At 43.4% G+C, this 22513-nt stretch overlaps 1 protein-coding gene across 1 annotated transcript in view; it reads left to right on the top strand.

The window, feature by feature from the left end:
- The window catches only part of LOC124775227 (voltage-dependent T-type calcium channel subunit alpha-1G-like), a 790960-nt gene that overhangs the window by 395060 nt on the left and 373387 nt on the right, over positions 1-22513 (top strand). Inside the window, exons 12-14 of the mRNA XM_047250065.1 lie at positions 4538-4656; positions 4705-4857; positions 11992-12143. Coding sequence (XP_047106021.1) covers positions 4538-4656; positions 4705-4857; positions 11992-12143 — 424 coding nt within the window. The remainder of the gene's footprint in view (positions 1-4537; positions 4657-4704; positions 4858-11991; positions 12144-22513) is intronic.

Raw genomic sequence — 22513 nt, forward strand, 5'->3', positions numbered from 1 at the left:
TTCTTTAAAGCATTTAATGTCATCGTGCCTCTCCTCAGACCTTTCCACTGTAAATCGGTTCCACATTAACGAATAGGAAACGATTTATACTGGAAGAAAATTAGTTCTAATTTTGGCTACCAGGTGCATATCTGTCTCAGTGAACGCTAGAAAGATGTATAGAAATGCTTCCATACGTAATTTGATTAGGACATACGAGAATTATAGCCCACTTTCAACTTCCGTTCGTAGCTGCACTTTAATTATAACTACCCGCTACATAACAGAACCACGTTTAGGTTCACTGGTGGAGCACTGATACTCAAATTAACGTTCAAATTACAGTCGATAAAAACGTTATGTAGTTGAAGATGTAAATGAATTACACCAGCTGAAGATGGCTGAAAGTGTGAAACGCGTTTTAGCATAAATAAAGCTACGTAAAAAGTGGCTGTTAACCGGTACTGCTTCAAGTAACTCGATCCACGGTCAACAGACCATCTTTAACGTGGGTAAACCGAATATCTCAGCTTAAACAACGCTAAGAGAAAGTCGATGAGAAGCAGAGTTATTCCATATAAAACATGTTACGTGCTGTGCTTCATTCATATTAGTTGACAGTTACACGAGAAACTGAGAAATGCCAGCTCTATCTCTATATTCACATTCTAGTCAATGGCAACTTTACCAGGTTGTCTGCATATGAACAGAAACATAGCTGCCAGCAATAGAAACTAGTGTGATGTCGGGGCTAGGAAAATGCCTTTCTGGGACAATTTGAACAAATCCGAGAATGATGTAGATAACTGCGATTCAGATTCTGAATATGTTCCTGAACACAAATACCTTCAAAAGTTGTTGCTAATCAGATAATGTGAACAACCCTTAACCAAGAAGCAGTGTTGTTTCCGTTTCTATGGTTTACGTGAATTTAAATAAGAGTGTTTTTTTTAGTCACCAATCTGATTGGTCTGATGCGGGCTCGCTACGAAATCCTCTCCTGTGCCAAACTCCATACTATGGCAACAGCGAAATACTTTTATATTGTGCTGCATCATAGATTAATTTTTGAGGCTGTTATACACTGCTTGCCAATTGCAAAGGAACAACAGTTGATTGTTGGGGAACAACCGACAATTGCTACGGACCACCCAACCACTGATAGTGAAAGGAAATGTAGAGGGTGGGACGCGTTAACTGCAGAGAGGCCTGTGCACGAATGCTCTGTATGCATTCGACAGTTCATGCAGTACCGTGTTTGACGAAGGTTGTTGTGGAACCGATTAGTGTGACATTCCGTGTGGTACGCCAATATCCCTGGAAGACATTATTCAAGTGATTAAGATCGGTGACTTGCAGCTGGACGGCTCGAAGCCAGTCAGAGTGTCACTATTGTGACCACAGTAATAGGTGTGTCAAAAACTGTCATTTCAAAATTAAAAAATACCGCCGAACGTGTAAATGCTATGCGAAAGCACGCCCTTTGTCGTAGACGGACCATCACACCGCAAGAGGATTGATACGTAGTTCAACTGGCGAAAAGGGACAGACTCACACTCCTAAGCACGTCGTTGCAGTCTTTGCAACCGGCACACGTGTCTCTGCTACAACCATTTCGCTACCTTTAATCAGGCCGATTTTTATGCTAGGGAGCCTGTTAAGTGCATTCCGCCTCAAACACGCCAACATCTAGAACGAGTTCGTTGGTGTAAGCATGTTGGTTGGGGCCAGCAACAACGGTCCAGAGTGATGTTCTCCGACGAATCCCGCTTCACGTACGGCCACAATTTAGTGTGGAGAGGGAATGGAACACGTTATATCACAGATGTTTCATGAATGTCTACTATATGGCTTAGACTTTTGGTGTAGGCAGGAACTATGCACAATGGAACGCTGCAGCATACCCTTGTGCGAGGTACCATTACAGCACAGGACTGCTGAGGTGTCGGGCAAATTTGAAAGTGAAGATATTGAACGTATGGAGTGTCCTATGTAATCTCCTAGATCTAAACCCTATAGATCATGCCTGGGATGCTCTTGGTTCCTCTTGGCCCCTCCCCGAACGGCCTTGAGGGACGAGTGAGACAAGGAGATGCAACCGGCATTGAAGCTGACTGCCGAACGAGTCTACTGCCGGCAACATCCATTGCGCGCAATTACCACGAATATGACACACGAGGAATCAGGGGTCATACGCAGGCATATAGATGGTCGTTTTCCCTCGCTCTAATAGTTGCCGCTCCAATTGAGAGATTTCTTGGAGAATTGTACCGACTATCCAGTGCCCTCGTCAGCGAAGGCAGCTGCCTGTGCTTTCTACCAATTGTCTATGCTTATCTGCAGCTTGTTGGCTGTGCCAGTACGTTGTCTTCATAGCCAGCGGATCATGTGGGAAGAGGCGAAAGTCAGAGGGAGCCAAGTCCGGATTGTATGGAGAGTGGTCTAACACTTCCTAACAAAAATGCTGCAGCAGGTCCTCAGTGCGCCGGCAGTGTACGACCGAGATTTGTCATGAAGAAGGAAATGCTTAACAGTTACGTGATGTTACGGGCTGCATGAAATCAGGCGAAATCTCTCACAGGCACTCACACTTGGCGGGAGACTTTGCTCTCTACGCATCGCCACGTGCTCACTACGCATGCAGAACTGAAAAGAGCGATACGACGCGATCGACGGGCATATTACAGACACTATCTATCAAATTTATGCAAAAATTCATCAGATTTTCACTGTGATTTCCATTTCGCGATGGATTGGACCTCACTTTCCAGAGAGCCGTCATTACTACGTATGGTGTGTTCCATGTTGTCCAACATTGCCTGTGATTATTCCCGTCCTATAATGTGTCATTCATTAGCAGTTGTCAAACAGCGCACTTTATTATTGCAGTAACTGGTAATGCAGATCTTACAAGGGGAGGCCACGACGTTTGGAAGGCGGATTTACTGTAAACTTCGTACACTCGTAGTAACCCAAGAGGACAACAGAATGTGTAAGCAGTAGCGCGTAGTTCTCATCGTTTACTGAGAAAATCGCAATATAATTTCGGTTGTCAAATATTAGTAGGCTAACATCGTAAATTTAATAAAGGTTCATCCGATTACACGTATTTTCCCCATTATATCAATTGTCATATAAATAATAAAGAAAATGACTGTGTTGAAAATTAAAAGAACTAACGAACGGAACTCGAACCAGCGATCCAGCGGCTTGAACGCCAACCACTTTTTTTTAATTGTCCTATATTATTCGTTGCATTTGTTCAGGGCGGACGTCCGATGATACCTGTTCAGTTTGTTCGACGGTCCGTTTGTTCAGCTCTTTTATTAGAAAGGAAAGCTAACGCTCTGACCGAACACGCTGAACTGCCGTGCCACGACCACTCAGCTGCAGCCACTTCATTGTTAAAATGGTCACGCACAGATATATATTTGACGACCGAAATTATCTTGCGATTTTCTTTTCTCAGTAACGTTTGAGAAGTACGAGCTACTGCTTACACATTTTGTTGTCCTCATGGAGTACTACGAGTGTACGAAGTTTGCAGTAAATCCGCGTTCCAAGCGTCGTGGCCTCCCCTTGTTAGTATCAGAAACTGCAACAATTCTGACCTTTAAAGTTGTATTTAAGGAATGTTTCGTTACCTAACCGGGCAAATATGCAGTGCTAAGTCAATGCTAACTGATGTTAAGCCCACTTAGTTTGCAAGTAAACAATATTAAGTACCCATTGACGTATTTTTAAGAATATCAATTTTGATAATTTTGACGATTTTAATAATACGTCATGACGAAAACGCCTTACACGATTGAAAGATCACCATGGATTCAGTTTAATGTCTTAATACGATGGAATTACTTTTCCTGGTGACATATGAGCCTCAACTTTGTCTTTGATAAGGATAGAAGCTGACGTAATGAATGAAAATTTGTGCCAACGTCCAGACTTGAACCTGAGTCTCCTGCTTAGTAGGCAAATGTTGTAATCGTTACCCCACAAGAGCACTGTGGCTCAGACAGCTGCACGGAACTCTAGTCCAATCTTAAGTCATGAACTGAGGTTTGTGTTGTGTAGGGTATTGGACTAGAGTGAAATTAGAATTATATTAATACCTTCAGCTGCTGACGGGCGTTGTTATACATCAACGGGGACAGGTGAAAACGTGTGCCCGACCGGTACTGGAATCCGGGATCTCCTGCTTATATGGCAGACGCTCTATCCATCTGAGCCACCGAGGGCACAGAGGATAGTGGGACTGCAGGGACTACCTGTTCTTTCGGACATGTCCGAAAGAAGAGACACCACATCTACATAAGTATATTGGACTAGAGTAGTCGGTAGTGTAGCGGCTAGTTAACCTCGTTAGTAAGGAGCAGAATTGTGTTCAAGTTCCGATCTTCGCACAAATTTTAATTCATTGCTTCAGCGTCTATCCTTAAGACGAAATTTTATTGAAAATTTTCCGAGCAATTTCTAAAAAGAGCCAACTTATGCCTTACCCAGTTGTTCAATCAACTTCTCGTGTAGCCTCACAATCTGCTGATTTTGGTGCCCGCAGGAGGCGGCGAGCCGCTGTGCTGCCAGGATGCGGGGTGCTGGGAGCTGGAGCTGGAGTCGGGGCTGTCGGAGGGCACGTGCTGCGCCGAGCAGCCGTGGGCGGCCATGCTGGAGGACAAGGCGGCGGCGGCGGCGGGCGCGGGGGCGGCGGCGCGGCGCCGCAGGCAGCGCTGGAGGCACGCCCTCGCCTGCTGCACCGGCTGCCTGCGCTGGGTGCGCCGCGGCGTGCGCTCCCTCGTCACGCACAAGTACTTCCAGCAGGGCATCCTCTTCGCCATCCTCATCAACACGCTCAGCATGGGCATCGAGTACCACGACCAGGTCAGCGACACCCAGCTAACTATCATCCGCGTAGACCTACAGCCGATCCATTCTCTGTTGTCACCAATAGATTCATCATGCATGATGGTTGTCGAGAAAAAGTAAGCCCCGATCGGTCGCGAAATGGAAACCACAGCGTTTTATTTGCAACAGTTAGCTAGACCTTCCAGGTACTTCTTTACCCTGACGCCGTTCCAGCTCAGACATTCGTCGTAACGTTATATCAACCTTCCAATGCCCTCATCATAGAAGGCAGCAGCCAGCTCCCTACACTGGTCCCCAGTTCGTTTTCTGTGCCAAAGTGTTGTCTTCATGGCCAGCGGTAGGTAAGAAGAGATGAAAATCAGAGGAAGCCGCCTCCCGCCTGTGTGGTGGGTGATCAAACACTTCCCATCGAAAACACTGCAGAAGCGTCTTCATTGCTCCTGCAGTGTGCGGCCGATAATTGGCTTGAAGAAGGAAATGCATGACAGTTACGTTATGTGGAGTTCCATCTCGGCCGGCATCCATAACTGCGGGTTGGTTATTTTCTAGGTATTTTTATGAGCTCATTGAGGACTCAGAAGTGCAAAGTGCAGTGTGACGCGCTCGACACGGATACTAAAGACACCGCCCAATACCTCAGTGCAAAGCTTCATAGGACTGAATGAATTCTATCCATAGTGGATGCTGTCGAACTCCGTGACTGTTCCTTTATGGGGTGTAGAAAAATATCCGCTACCAGTCGCAAAAAAAAGGTTATTTATTTTTCACACGACCAGTTTAGGGCTTGAGCCAATCTTCAGGTGTTTATACATTCATGTATATGTTTATACTGTTGGAGATCACTGTATAAATACAAAAAAATTATTTGCTGGTGATTACACAGATACAAGTGGGACAATTGTAAGTGGTAAGGCAGCATTTGACGAAAATATATCTGTACTTACATAAATATGAAGGACCATTATTACAGTTATGCTGTGGTGATAGTTGTAACTAAGTGGTAAAATTATCACCACAGCATAACTGTAATAATGGTCCTTCATATTTATGTAAGTACAGATACATTTACGTCAAATGCTACCCTACCACTTACAATTGTCCCACTTGTATCTGTGTAGTCAACAGCTAATTAATGTTTTGTCTTTATACAGTGATCTCCAACAGTGTAAACATATACATGAATGTATAAAGCCGGCCGGGGAGGCCGAGCGGTTCTAGGCGCTACAGTCTGGAACCGCGCGACTGCTACGGTCGCAGGATCGAATCCTGCCTCGGGCATGGATGTGTGCGATGTCATTAGGTTAGTTAGGTTTAAGTAGTTCTAAGTTGTAGGGTACTGATGACCTCAGAAGTTAAGTCCCATAGTGTTCAGAGCCATTTTTGAATGTATAAACACCTGAAGATGGGCGCAAGCCCGAAACCGATAGTGTGACAAACAAATAACCTTTTATTGTGACTGGTAGCGGATATTTTTCTACACTTCATAGAATTTTCATTGCGGTTTCCATTTCGCGACTCACCGGAACTTACTTTCTGGACACCCCTCGTAGTAAGCACACTGTAGAGATGGGCGGTACTTAAACCTCAATAAAAAAGGAATCACACTGCAACCACGAAATTTGGTGCTGGTGTTAGTCCTCCTCTATATTTTCGCCCTTCAGACCGAGACTTTCTCACAACGATGGATGACTTAGCGGAGGCCTCGGCAGTAGAAGTGTGCCTATTCAGGAACCGTATCACGTCGGTAATCATCTCATCGTCTTTCTAGAAATATCTTCTGCATCCGTCGAAAGAGAGAGACACTGGGTTCTACGTCAAGAGAATACGGCCGGTGAGGCAAATACTGATAGTCCAAAGAAGCAGCATGTGTGGCTCTGTCGTGTCCAGAACGAACTGATGCGTTGTCATTTAGCAAAAACGCACCCTTGGACAGCTTTACTACACGTTCCGCCTTGACAGCCTCCCATTATCCCCTCAGATAAATTCGGTAATGCGCTCCAGTGACGGTTTTCTCCTTTCGAGTAATCCATTAGTATCATGGCAATCTCAAAAAACACTCAGTATTACCTTGCCTAATTACGATTCGGTATTCGTCTCTTGCGTAGGTTCTGAACCCGCTTATTTCCTATTTCCTTCGCTCCATTGTCTAAGGGTCATAGATCTACATGCAGCTGTCGTTCGTGGTGATTACGCGCCTAAAAGAGTCATCTGGATTCGACTCATAGAGCTGCTACAATTCCACTACAGATCCGTTAAGGGGCATTTTTGTAGGTGTGAGCAGTCACGGAAATCAGCGGCGGCGACCTTTGTGGTGTTCCATTGTCAGGCAAGATATAGACAATGATAATGACGATGACGATGGAGGTAATCGTCGAAGGCTCGAAATTTTATCCAGAACTGACGCGGAAAGAATACCGAGAATGTTTTACATATAAGTGTCGTCGCGAAAAACTTCGTTCCCATAAGATGTAGACAACTGATACCCGACTGATTTTCGCTTTTTCCACTAACTCTTCAATTCTGATTCATTGGTCATCGAGTAACAGGGCCTCCATTTCTCTTGGCTGGTGTAATGAAACAGTTTGCGGAAGCTCTTGATCAAAATGGTGATTCTTTTAAATATCTCAGTGCTAAATTTCCTGCTCTGTCTGGAACCAAAATTGAAGAAAGAATCTTTGTAGATCTTCAAATCAGAGTCCTAGCTAAAGCCAGCCAATTTGAAGCTACTGTGACTTCTAAAGAGAAAAATGCTTGGTGTGCATTGAAAGAAGTCATGGATGATTTTCTAAGGAGCAGTTATTACATCAAAATTGCAACCAACATGCTAGAGAAGCTGATTACATTAGTATTCAACATGAGTCTCAGATTACACTATGTATTTTCATATTTGGGCATGTTTCCTGGGAACATGGGGGCAGTGAAGAACAAGGTTGCATCACGGTTTCCGAGAAATGGAGAGGAGACACCAAGAACGATGGAATACTTCAGTGATTGCATATTACTGCTGGACGCTGTGTAAGGAGTCTAAAGAAAAACACAAGATTAAATCCGAGAGACAAACATTCTAGAACAAACGAATAAGATCTTACTAACGTGCTGCTTATAAGGTAAACAGGCCTGTAATTTGATAGTAAAATGCTAAATGATAAAATGCTAAAATGATAGTAAAATCTGACGTGATTGAGAAAAGTGGAAGTCATTTTTTAAAGTAATGGCATTGAAACGTTAAGAATCACATCTCTCAACAAGTTTTAATTTGTAGATCCGTGTTATCAATTAATATCCTGGTAGTTGTTGCCAAATGAAATGAAACAAAATAGTCATTGTAAAAGGTTAATCTCTGGAAATATACAGGGTGCATCGAAAAGAATCATCCGATTTGCCACGTCTATATTTCTGAAACTAATAAAAATATACAATGAATTTTGTTTTTTGATTAATGAGAAACTCAAAAAGTTGTTTTTATACCTTTTCACAGGTGTTCAACATATCCCCTTGAGATGCACGGCATATGTCAATGCGGTATTCAAATTGTTCCCACACTGCAACGAGCAAGTCTTAACTTACAGCTTCTACAGCTGCTGTTATCCGATGTCTCAGGTCATCCATTGTTGTTGGTAGTGGAGGCACATGAATAGAGTCTTTTATAAACCCCCCACAAGAAATAATCACATACAGGCAGATCCGGTGACCTTGGAGACCAGTAATGTAAGGCTGAATCATTTGGCCCAGTGCGACCGATCCATCCTTCAGTAATCGTATAATTTAAAAATTCCCGCACTTTCTGATACCAGTGTGGCGGTGCTCCATCCTTTTGGTAATGAAGTCGTCCGCATCAGTCTCCAACTGTGGGAAAAGAAGGTTGTCAGTCATATCGAGGTATGTGCTTCCCGTAACAGTGTTCTCGGCAAAGAGAAATAGACCATACACCTTCTCCCGTGAAACTGCACAAAACACATTAAATTTTGGCGAGTCCCTCGCTTGAACAACTTCATGTGCTTGCTCCATACCCCATATTCTCACATTATGACGGTTCACCTTTCCATTTAAAAGGAATGTTACCTTGTCACTAAACACTTAGTGTGGAAGAAAACTGTCATCTTCGATCTTGCCAAGAACGAAATTGCAGAACTCCACACGCTGTTGTTTGCCACCTTCACGAAGAGCTTGCAGTAGCTGAATTTTATATGGTTTCATGTGTAAAAATCGACGCAACACACGCCAGCCGGACGTCGGGGGCATGTTGAGCTGTCGAGCTGCACGGCGAACGGATTTCTGTGGATTCCTTGTGAAACTATGGCAGATGCTTTCGATGTCTATATCAGCCACTCGGAGATGGCACGGCGATTTGCCTTTACATAACCAATCTCTTGCTCGGAATTGTTCATGCCATCGTCTAATGCTCTGTGCTGTAAGAGGGTCCACACCATACCTAGTACGAAAGTCACGCTAGATAGTTATTATTGACCTGCACTACGCAAAAACGTAGAACACGCAACACTTTCTGTTGTCCCGACACCATTTTCCCTAGAACTGAAGTGGGCGCACACTGCTGCTACCTAGCGGGAACCATGTAAAACTCAAGAATTTGCTCTTTCCAACAGTACGTTGTTCGCGCACATATCTCAAATAACATAATAGTTATGACTTTTTTTAAATCGGATGATTTTTTGATACATTCTGTACATCATTTGATAATACTTTAGTGTAAGTAGGTCATTAATTACAGGGCAAACCTGTGCAGGACACTTTTTTTTCTGTCTGCATTTCATCAACAATTGCATAAAAGAATAATTGAGAAAATTTTCATGCCTCTGACTACGATCATAATAGGTCCACTCGTATGTCTACAAGTTTAAAGAGAAGCTGAAATATTAACAGCTGAACACATATACGAGTACATGCATCTGATTATGATAGCAATACCTCCATTGATTTGTCTGCAATCCCAGAAAAAGTCGAAGCACTGATACACTTTTGACTGTCTCCATAGTCCTCAACAGAGTTCGACTCCTGACTCTCACAAAAATTTGTACTAAATGTTGTCACATCTAGCTGAACTCACCTTAACGAAGCTGAAAATTACAACAAACATAAAAACCGCTTTATTACTGTAGGAGGTTGTAACGTAGAGACATTTGTATAATTTAAAGGATTGTTTTAGAGTACTCAGGCATTGGCATAGGTCGTTCGTAACGGATAGCCTGACGTTAACATAATTTAAAAAAATTCTCATGTGGCAAAAATGAATTTTCAGACATCTGTTTATTTAACAAGCAGTTACATATGTGACCACTGATAGTACTTGGTAACCAGCTTATGAAATCATTATTTACACATAACTCACCTGACCAAGATAATTCACACTATAAAAGTTCAGACTCTCAAAGAATTATTGAAAAAAAATTAAATTTTCCTCCACGATATGTTTCTATTAATACTTCTGGACAAACACACGGCGTCAAATCCAAAATGTAAGAATTAATGGCTACACACTGTTTCCGGTTACGTCTAACTAAAGATCTTGGCAGGAAATCTTGACACAAAAAACTAAACATTACCAAAACAAAATAACAACGGCAAGAGGAAGCTTACTGTCATTTCTGTTTGAAAGATCTTGAATAGACTAGATACAAATACCGATGGACAAATATCATATGGATAGACTTATTAACGTGGCCACCTCATGCAAAACCATTATGAAATTGTAATGGTTATGAAAACCGACTGGTAAACGCACTCGCACAAAGTCACTACACTAAAGAAGCCTATTAGCAATGACAGACAAATTACCTGTTGCAACGTATTTCACATACAATGAGTGGCTAAATTTCGCCAATAGAACTCTTTCACCTGGAAAGAGTTCGCTTGCCGCTCTTTGTCTAGGCGGGCTGAGAAGCCACGAAGATACTACTGCCTACGTACTAATTTAAAAAACACAACGCAAGCCATGCTAGGATCGACTACTGCACGCATCTTTGGAGATGCTAAACGCCAATAAATGCATCTTTGAAACAACTGTATCCTAGTAATGAGACGATGTTTGCAGCCACGCTTCAACACTGCCTATAAATAAGGGAAATGTGGTACTGAACATATGTCAGTAGTAGTTATTTGGCTAAAGACTACATAATGTTTAGTGTTAGACTGTACATCTCTGGGTGCGTATCAACTGAGATAATGGCAGTATACAATACTGAAACTGATGCTTGCAAGGTGGCACCAGTGGATAAACATTTGTAGTATTGTCTCCGCCTTTATATCTGCATCATTTCTACAGTCCAAACACATGTTGACATCAAACAGCACATTATAAAAATAGCCATGTAAACTACACAAGCATTACTGTGGTACACATTCATGTTCTAGAAGAAAAACCTACGCTGTCCCATCCATTTTATCTAGTAAATTTACAGGTCCCAAAATAATGTAACGAAATGTATTTCGCTATAGCTTTATTTACGTAGCCCATTAACGATACTCCTTAGATGTACAGGTAGCTTCTCGTCCAAGTAATTAAACATTCATCATACAGTTGGTGTAGTTCCACCTGCTCGTGTTATATAATTTGTGTGTTACTTACATCTCAGAACGACATCTACGTCTACAATTGAGCTTTGTAGAGTGGCTAAATTACAATGTGTTAAGAGACAACAGTGATTTTCCGATTCGAGTTCTTCCAAATTCTTTCTGATTCACTCACCCAATCCTAATTTGTGCAATGGTAGGAGGATAAGAGGGAAAATAATCATAAACTTTTAATTCACTTGTTCGGTTTCACAATGCCAATCTGTAAGCAGTTATATGAAGTATAGCACAAACAAATAACCGCCTGTGTTAAGCCAAACTTAGAAATGGTGGCACCTAAATATGACACACGCGAAATAGATGAAAAAAAATGTGTTTTTGGTATTTTAGTAAAAAATTATCGTATTTTCGAATGAAGGCATTGGAAGATTTGATGTCAAGTCCTAGTTACGAATTTGTCCCGTTTACCACTCTGACATTAATTTCATAAGCTGACAGTACGTTTTGATACTACTACTGTATAAGTGCTTTTCAGTAATGGCAATGATTACATCTACACTATCGTTCTCTCTTATATTAATAAGAGTATTGTCGTAAATTATTTGTTCTCTTGTTGTACAGCCCGAAGAACTGACCGTGACGGTGGAGATCAGTAACATCGTGTTCTCCGCCATTTTCGCAGTCGAGATGATGCTCAAGATAATCGCTGAAGGGCCGTTCGGCTACATCAGCAACGGCTTCAACGTCTTCGACGGAGTAATCGTGGTACTCAGGTGAGCGACACGCAGCGGCTCGTGGAGATAACATCTTGGACCTACTGGTAACAAACAGGCCCGAAATTTTCGACGCCTCTGTAAGTGCAGAACAGGGAATCAGTGATCATAAGGCCGCTGCAGCATCCCTGAATATGGAAGTTAATAGGAATATAAAAAAAGGGAGAAAGGTTTATCTGTTTAGCAAGAGTAATAGAAGGCAGATTTCAGACTACCTAACAGATCAAAACGAAAATTTCTGTTCCGAAACTGACAATGTGAAGTGTTTATGGAAAAAGTTCAAGGCAATCGTAAAATACGTTTTAGACAGGTATGTGCCGAGTAAAACTGTGAGGGACGGGAATAACCCACTGTGGTTCAACAACAAAGTTAGGAAACCACTGCGAGAGCAAAGAGAGCTTCACTCCAAGTTTAAACGCAGCCAAAACCTGTCAGACAAACAGAAGTTAAACGATGTCAAAGTTGGCGTAAGGAGGGCTATGCGTGAAGCGTTCAGTGAATTTGAAAGTAAAATTCTATGTACCGACTTGACAGAAAATCCTAGTAAGTTCTGGTCTTACGTTAAATTAGTAAGTGGCTCGAAACAGCATATCCAGACACTCCGGGATGTTGATGGCATTAAAACAGAGGATGACACGCGTAAAGCTGAAATACTGAACACCTTTTTCCAAAGCTGTTTCACGGAGGAAGGCCGCACTGCAGTTCCTTCTCTAAATCCTCGCACAAACGAAAAAATGGCTCACATCGAAATAAGTGTCCAAGGAATTGAAAAGCAACTGCAATCACTCAACAGAGGAAAGTCCAGTGGACCTGACGGGATACCAATTCGAATCTACACAGAGTACGCGAAAGAACTTGCCCCCCTTCTAACAGCCGTGTACCGCAAGTCTCTAGAGGAACGGAAGGTTCCAAATGATTGGAAAAGAGCACAGGTAGTCCGTCTTCAAGAAGGGTCCTCGAGCAGATGCGCAAAACTATAGACCTATATCTCTGACGTCGATCTGTTGTAGAATTTTAGAACATGTTTTTTGCTCGAGTATCATGTCGTTTTTGGGAACCCAGAATCTACTCCGTAGGAATCAACATGGATTCCGGAAACAGCGATCGTGTGAGACCCAACTCGCTTTATTTGTTCAAGAGACCCAGAAAATATTTGATACAGGCTCCCAGGTAGATGCTATTTTCCTTGACTTCCGGAAGGCGTTCGATACAGTTCCGCACTGTCGCCTGATAAACAAAGTACGAGCGTACGGAATATCAGACCAGCTGTTTGGCTGGATTGAAGAGTTTTAGCAAACAGAACACAGCATGTTGTTATCAATGGAGAGACGTCTACAGACGTTAAAGTAACCTCTGGCGTGCCACAGGGGAGTGTTATGGGACCATTGCTTTTCACAATATATATAAATGACCTAGTAGATAGTGTCGGAAGTTCCATGCGGCTTTTCGCGGATGATGCTGTAGTATGCAGAGAAGTTACAGCATTAGAAAATTGTAGCGAAATGCAGGAAGATCTGCAGCGGATAGGCACTTGCTGCAAGGAGTGGCAACTGACCCTTAACATAGACAAATGTAATGTATTGCGAATACATAGAAAGAAGGATCCTTTATTGTATGATTATATGACAGCGGAACAAACGCTGGTAGCAGTTACTTCTGTAAAATATCTGGGAGTATGCGTGCGGAACGATTTGAAGTCCATCAACAAAGGAGGTGGCTTACAAAACAATCGTTCGACCTATACTTGAGTATTGCTCATCAGTGTGGGATCTGTACCAGATCGGGTTGACGGAGGAGATAGAGAAGATCCAAAGAAGAGCGGCGCGTTTCGTCACAGGGTTATTTGGTAACCGTGATAGCGTTACGGAGATGTTTAGCAAACTCAAGTGGCAGACTCTGCAAGAGAGGCGCTCTGCATCGCGGTGTAGCTTGCTCGCCAGGTTTCAAGAGGGTGCGTTTCTGGATGAGGCATCGAATATATTGCTTCCCCCTACTTATACCTCCCGAGGAGATTACGAATGTAAAATTAGAGAGATTCGAGCGCGCACGGAGGCTTTCAGACAGTCGTTCTTCCCGCGAACCATACGCGACTGTAACAGAAAAGGGAGGTAATGACAGTGGCACGTAAAGTGCCCTCCGCTACACACCGTTGGGTGGCTTGCGGAGTATAAATGTAGATGTAGATGTAGAACGGCAGTGTTGCCACGGAAGCTGCGCCATATCTTTGCTGTTGCACCAAATATAAATATGCATTCCTCACCAACTCACTGTTAGTCATACGGTGAAATGTGTAGTAGCGTCTCAAAATAAGTCATTGAACTATGCAGAAAAACGTGACACTTGGATGCAAACAAGCCGTGTGGGTCAAATCTTATTGTACATAGAAGTTATTTTCTATCCTGACCTTATCTGGCGTTTTTCTGACTGAACGTAATTGCCTCCACATATTTTCTACGTCAAGTTGTATTTGATACTACTACTGTATAGGTGTTGTTCAGTAATGGCAATGATTACTTGTTCGTCCGAATTTAGTTTTCGAAATACTATTTTATAACATTGAGAAGATAATCCATTTCGGTATGTACATCATTTCTCTCCCTGTACGCCAGATGTTACCGCATAACGCACTCTTATATAAATTCTGCTAATTCCTTAAAAAGTAACATATATTCGTCAAGTATTTTTTAATACTCCGTCAATGTCCTTCTCCATCTATTTCCATCATGAGCTAATCTTTTCGTTTCTGCATACTTTCTCCACTCAACGGCGTCACGGTTACACTTAACACATGTTTCCTTCTGTAGTTTTTTCTCTCTACTGTTCCCACCAACGTCAAGTTCGCAACTCGTAAACGCCGACGCCAATAAAGTACAAGCCCGTCCATTTTTCTGACAATGATTTCAATTAGACATTAATCACGGCCTGTTGTCCCAGATGCCTCTTGTTTCGTACTTCCTCGTGCATCCGATGTTTAACACGCTTCCGTACCACCATATTTCAGGTGCTACCACTTTTTCTATTCAGTTATTTTTCAATAGTCAACATTCACTTCCGAAAAATGTTGTCCCCCACACATAATGGTTCAGGAACATCCAGTTCTATTTTTTGTCAATATTTGATAGCAATATTGTATTTTAAATCTCCTTTTCGTCTGCGCCAATTTCTTTCTGATGTCTTCCTCGGTCCGTCTATTCCTTGCAGTCGTACTTATCGTGAAGTAAAAAATTTTCTGTACTTCTACTGCACATACTACATTGTCGATACTTATGAAATTATTTGTCTCCTTCTACGTTTCATCACTTTTTTATTTGCCTTATTTATTCTTTACTCAAGTTATGCACAAAGTATAAAGTTCATTTTATTCAATAGTTCTTCTAAATGTTCCTTACGCTCACCTAAAAGGCCTATGTCGCATCTGCCCTCCTGACACATTTACTTCTTTTTTTTTAATTTGATCTTTGGATTTCTTCATTGTTTCTTAGACAAAGGATAAACTGCATTCTGTCCCTGCACATTCCACAAATAATGTTTTTTTCTTGATTTTCCATTTTCATTAGTCCCATCTAATTCTTGGAAATACTGTACAGTACTCAACCATCACTGCTTTTTATCCCTGTTCATCTATATATATTTAACTCCTTATTCCTCTTTACATCACAAAAAGCCTTTTCTAGTTCTTCAAATGTGATAAAAGCGATCTTATTTTTCATTTTCCATTTTTCTGTTAATGAGCTCAAGGACAGAAATTTGTGATACCTATACATTTTCTGAACCAAATTCATCTTCATCCAGCGCTTCTTAATTTATCTTCCTAGGGATTTGTGGGAAGTTCAAATTCCATCACAACAATGCAATACAATACGACTACCTCCACTAACCTAAGAAAATGTGGAAAAAAGGGCACTTTGACTACCTCCAATAACCTAAGACATCCAACCACCACCTCCTCCTACGAATTGCCTGGAAAAAGACTCAACCTGTGCTGGACCTAAGTCTTTTTTTCTTTGCATGCACTATTTATTTAAACAATTGGAGGCAGTACAGCCATCAAGTGTGTTCACCCCGAGGTCGAGAGTTCAACTGGCCTAGTACACAGTATGACCACCAGAGGGTGCTGTCATCCGTTCCATGACATCATCCAATATGGCAGTCTGGAGTGGGGGGAAATGGCAGGAAACACTGTGGTCGAACCGAGCGAGGTGGTGCAGTGGTTAGACACTGGACTCGCATTCGGGAGGACGACGGTTCAATCCCGCCTCCGGCCATCCTGATTTAGGTTTTCCGTGATTTCCCTAAATCGCTCCAGGCAAATGCTGGGATGGTTCCTTTCAAAGGGCACGGCCGACTTCCTTCCCCGTCCTTCCCTAATCCGATGAGACCGATGACCTCGCTGTCTGGTCTCCTTCCCCGAAACAACCAACCAACCACTGTGGTCGCCATGAGGTCCAGAGTCCAACTGACCTAGTACACAGTACTGCCACCAGAGGGCACTGACGTCCACTCTGTGATGTAACCCAAGATGGCTGTCTGGAGGGCAAAATGACTCAGCCTGTGCTGGGCTGCTGGAGAGAGGAAGATGTGTACTTTATTTATTGTGGAACAATTTATTTAGGGATGGATTTGAGATAGCATATTTATCACACTGATACAGAACACACGCTGTGACATGCTTGGAGTCACGCCACACAGCCTACAGACCTGTAAACTACTCGTAAATTACCGAAAAAACTATCTGCAGACGCGCAAACAACTTCTAAATTACCGAAATTATCAGTACACAGCACACAGACATGCAAATTCCTACTAAATAATGCAGTACACTGATGTGCAGACACGAAATCAACTTGTAAACTGTCCAAATAACACATAGCACAGCCTACAGATCTGCTCGCAAAACAATGCAACAGACACGCAAATAACGTGTGCAGGCACCACCCACCGCCCCCTGTCCACTGGACTGTACAGGAGACTACAGCACACACTCCCAGAAGCCGGGATACACCAGCAGCCCCAGCGAAGTGACATGGCTGTCAGCTGCCAAGCCACACGCAGGTGCCCATTCTGGTCCCTTAAGCATAAGGTGGTGGCATCCCTTTCATACTTGACACCTGAAAAATTCCTCTTCACTGGGGCTGCTGGTGTATCCCGACTCCTGGGAGCGTGTACAGTAGCCGCCTGTGTGATTCAGTGGACAGGGGGTGGGAGGTGGTACCTGCAAACATTGTTTGTGTGTCTGTTGCAATGTTTTGTGAGCAGGCCTGTAGGCTGTGCTATGCGTTATTTGGACAGTTTATGAATTGATTTCGCGTCTGCACAACAGTGTACTGCATTATTTAGGAGGAGTGTGCTGTGTACTGAAATTATTTCGGTAATTTAGGAGTTGTTTGCGTGTCTGCAGAGCGTTATTTCGGTAATTTAAAAGTAGTTTACAGGTTTGTAGGATGTGTGGCGTGACCCCAAGTATGTCAGATCATGTGTTTTGTAACAGTGTGATAAATATACTATCTCAAATCCAGCCCTAAATAAATTGTTCCAAAATAAATAAAGTACACTCCTTCCTCTCTCCAGCAGCCCAGTGCAGGCTCAGTCATTTTCCCCGACAGGTAGCCATCTTGGGTTATGTAACAGAATGGACGACAGCACTCTCTGGTGGCGGTACTGTGAACTAGACCCGGACCCCCTGGTGAACACACTGTTTCCCACCATTTTCCCCACCATCTTGGATTACGTCACAGAATGAATGACAGCGCCCTCTGGTAGCAGTACTGTGTACTAGGCCATTTGGACTCTGGACCTCAGGGTGAACACACCTGATGGCAGTACTGCATCTAATTGTTTAAATAAATAGTGCATGCAAAATAAAGACTTAGGTCCATCACAGATTGAGTCCTTTTCCAAAAAATGGTTCAAATGGCTCTGAGCACTATGGGACGTAACATCTTGGGTCATCAGTCCCCTAGAACTTAGAACTACTTAAACCTAACTAACCTAAGGACAGCACACAACACCCAGCCATCACGAGGCAGAGAAAATCCCTGACCCCGCCGGGAATCGAACCCGGGAACCCGGGCGTGGGAAGCGAGAACGCTACCGCACGACCACGAGATGCGGGCAGTCCTTCTCCAGCCAGTTCCTAGGAGGAGGTGGTGGTCACATGATTTAGGTTAGTGGAGGTAGCCGAAGTGACCTATTTTCGTGCCATTTCCACAGGTTAGTATAGGTGTGTTGCATTGTCCTGATGGAATTTGAACTTTCCACCATTTTTTGGGGAAGGGAAGGGGAGTGGGGTTAGGTTAGTGGAGGTAGCCTAATTGACCTATCTTCCCAACAACATTTTCCATCTGAATGACATCATGGCCATAATCTTGGATGATGTCAGCAGATGACGTCACAGACGCCATCTTTGATGACGTCATCGCCACCATCTTGGATTTGGGACCACACCGCCCTTGTTCCACTACTAGTGTTAGGTGACATCCCCACAGAATTGCTGACTAAAAATGATGAAGAAAATGATAGAAAAAAATGGTTAATGCCGCTCTCTTCCATGCTTCACCTGGGTTCTATTCCCGGTAACACCGCAATTTTTTTCTGAGATAAGGAGATCTGGAAGGGGCTACACACAGCCTCACGAGGCCAAACAAGGAGTTGCTTGAATAAAAATGCAGCCGCACCATTAGGATACAGGTTTGGCGAAATGCTGAGCACACATGCCATGACCACAGATCGCTCCTGGTACTGCCTTGTAGGCAGCTGTGGGCCTGTCGGAATATACATGAAGCCTAATAATTGGTGTTTATGTTTTGGGCACACAAGTCCATCATCTGCATTAGTATGAAGTGTAGCCCTCACGAGCCTAAATACACTCTGGTATATGCTGTGGTATGGGAGCAACCAGCCTCTGAATGCCATGAGGAATTTCTTGCCATGCCTGAATGTCCTTTTGTGTCAGTGCATAAATTTTGCTGGTGGAGGATGGTGTGAAATTATACAGCTACCCTTTTCATCCTGGACATACTCTGATAGAAGAAAATCAATGGGCCTCGAAGGCCAGTCAAGCATCTGTATATTCTTCACGGCACTTGTGGTTTGAACTACAGTATGGGGTCTTGCATTATCCTGTTGAAACATACCAGCAGGAAGGGCATGACAACAGCGTTTCCCATCATGACACATACACATCAGCATTCAGCCTCTTTTCCACAATTGATACATCACTTCTGTTGTCATATCCAATACATCCCCACACTATAATTCCAAGAGTTGGAGAAGTATGTGTCTCGAAAATCGCAGCTTCCTGAATCGTTTCACAAGTAGTCTGAGAACACGTGGGCGTCGATCTGATCGCCATAAACCGAAGCTAGACTCACCGCTGAGGACAGCAGGACGGCACTCAATGTCCCATTTGACTCTGATTCTGCACTATGCAAGTCTGTGTTGTTTGTGGTATGATTTCAGCGGTAACTCGAGATCTCATTACAGGTCACTGTAATCTGTTATCGATGGTTTGTGGTGACTCTTTACCTGTAAGCACAGCCCGGATTTCAGCTGGTAACATCTGCATATTTATCAGTGCCAGTCGAACAACTCGACAGTCTTCCAGAAGGTAAGAAGCTGAAGTAGTGAATTCAAATTTGTGCCAAAGCCAGGACTTGAACCCCGTGTCCTGCTTACTAGGCAGATGTGCCAACTACTACCTCACCGTGACGTTATGGCTACCACACCTGCACAGACTACTGTGGTCCAGTGATCTCCCTAACACAAACATTAACTCCCGCCTTGAGTCTATTTTAATTCATTACTTTATCTTCTGACCTTATCGAAGATAAAGATGAAACTCACATGTCTTCAGAAAAATGTAATTCTATCCAGATCAATAGATCACCTACGTCTAAGATACAGGCGGTATTTTCCCATTATGTACAAAGCTGGGGTGCTATTCCAATATCAAAGAGTCTTCGCAGTAGCGACTCTTAAGAAGGAGAAAACGGGCTGAAGGCATGAATTGAAGTTTGCGTTAGAGAGAGCACTGGACTGTGGTAGTCAACGCAGATGTCGTAGCCACTCTGCCACGATGGTGTAGCGGTTAGCACACCTGCCTAGTAAGCAACAGACGTGGGTTCAAGTCCTGACCTTGGCACAAATTTAAATTCATTACTTCAGCTTCTGTCCTTATCGAAGATAAGGAAAATTTAATTCTAGCAGATCAACTCTACAGTCTTATAGTGGTGTAGTTATTCTGAAAGAACCACTGTCTAATCTTCTTGTCAAATCGTTGGCTCCATCTCGTCAACAGGCGTTCTGCTGCCATTCTACTGCAGCTAACTGTTCGTGCGATGTGTCACTATGACGCTTCCGCATCCCTCATGGCGATGATTTGACCATTCTCAAAGCCCCAGAGATGGTGATAGGCTACGTGTGAACGACCTCTGGGTATGCTATGTTGCGATCTCCACCTTAAAATGTCAAGTAACATTAGATACGCCCTATAGCTATCATGTACTCAGGTCATTCTTCATCTCTAGGAATGGCTTTTTTCCAGGATAAATATATTTAAAATACGCTTGCATAAGGATCACATTTAGAACATCATCCCCAGTGGTATGGAAATGCTTGAGTATCACTTTGGTAACGCAGGGGTCAAGGAGCTGTTCATGGTTCGGTACCTTCCTTTCACGTCAGAGTGCGGCTACTCGAGGAGAATGATTGAGTAATTAATTTGGCTGTCTGTTTTCCTTGTTCCCCTAAGAACTGGTGATATTAAATCTCACTCGTGATTCTTCCGCTGTCCAGACCGCGGCCAGCATTAGGCTCCATCACGTCTAGCATGGTTTCAGTGATCGATTGATAAAGAAAGAGACAACAGGGAGAGACAACAGACCAAGAAAACAGACATAACTGGTATGATGTGTACATTGTTTCAATACAATAGGTTAAACGAGAGGTAGCCTTTTAGATGTGAATAATGGTTACTCCTCACCAACGAAGTTAAGAAACTGGGGAGAACTCGTCTTGCTGCAGGTCAAGACACAATAACAATCAAGCAGTACAAATTACGGACAAAATATTGAATGATCCAACCCCTGAATTAAGAGGAAGTGCACTGAGGGATGTTGAAGTACTAATAGTCATGAGAACTGACGAGACCAGCACAGGCAGGGGTGAATGAGATTGCCTTAACGGAAACATAATACGATTCCTGCACCAACAATTTGGTGAACACGTATCGTGTCATGTCGAAATTATTTCCGATTAGCATGAGTAAACTATTTACTGACCATTGTGTATTGTGTCGCGCGATCAATGGCCGCTACCAATGTAACTAGCATGTACGTCTGTGAATTATGGCGGCGGCTCACTCGCGGACGATTGTCACGAACTTGCAGCTGCCTTCGACTGGGACATCGAAAGCGTCTCCCATCACTTTCGTGTCCGAAGATCGAACAGCACTATCTGCCTCCGCCGACAGGAAGAGAAGTTCCGTGACCAGCTTAAAAGGTCCGCCTCTTGCGCACTCGTTCCAGCCCGTGAAGGCAGTGTCGGCGACCTCTCAGTTGGGAAACCTGGAATAGCGGGTCTTCCGCAAGAACGGAGGGCGAAGTGTGTGTCCCACTTGTAGTGCCAATTCTATACTAACTAAACCATGCGTCAAAAAACTGCAATCTCTTCACTGGCCGCGAGTCATGTTGTTAGGCAAGCCTACGGAGGTCCCTCATTGCCGGGGAAAATCCATTTGATATTATTTAATCGGAAATTAATTAACTCGGCTTTTAATCAGCCCGTGACTTATACCTATCGACTCGTAATCTAAGGACGAAGCTAAATCTGTTGTCGAAGGTTATGACTAAATGTTATTGGGGCACTTTCCCTATATTAGAGATTTGGACTGGCTGCTACTTTGCCTCCAAATGTTTCGTAGTTGGGTCGCACGACATATCAGTGTTACAAGTGTCGTCGCTACACCGCCGGCGGATGTTAGAGTTACGCTGCAGGTACTTCGTCTTACGCCTTTAGAGTGTTCTTCCACCTAGTTTTGGCCCATTGCGAGGCGTCCCTCACGGCCCTGGTTCACCTGCTGCGACATTTGAGCCGCCCACGCCGCTCCCAAAGGGCGCGTTTCACAGCCAGCGGCCCGCGAAGCCGGCAGATTAAAAATACCGCGCACCTCCGCCCGCCCGGAGCTCAATCCGATTCCCTTTGAACGCCCGTCTTCGATTTCTGAAAATTCCGCCCTTTCTGCCTGACGAAACGGAAACATTGACTGCAATATAGTTAATCCCTGTTCACCCCTGTTCATCGTCTGCATTAAAAAGTCGAAAGTTAATGAACAAACAATATGACGTATTTTCATTTCCTTACTTTGTTATGCT

The sequence above is a fragment of the Schistocerca piceifrons genome, chromosome 2 (assembly GCF_021461385.2).
Source record: "Schistocerca piceifrons isolate TAMUIC-IGC-003096 chromosome 2, iqSchPice1.1, whole genome shotgun sequence".
NCBI lineage: Eukaryota > Metazoa > Arthropoda > Insecta > Orthoptera > Acrididae > Schistocerca > Schistocerca piceifrons.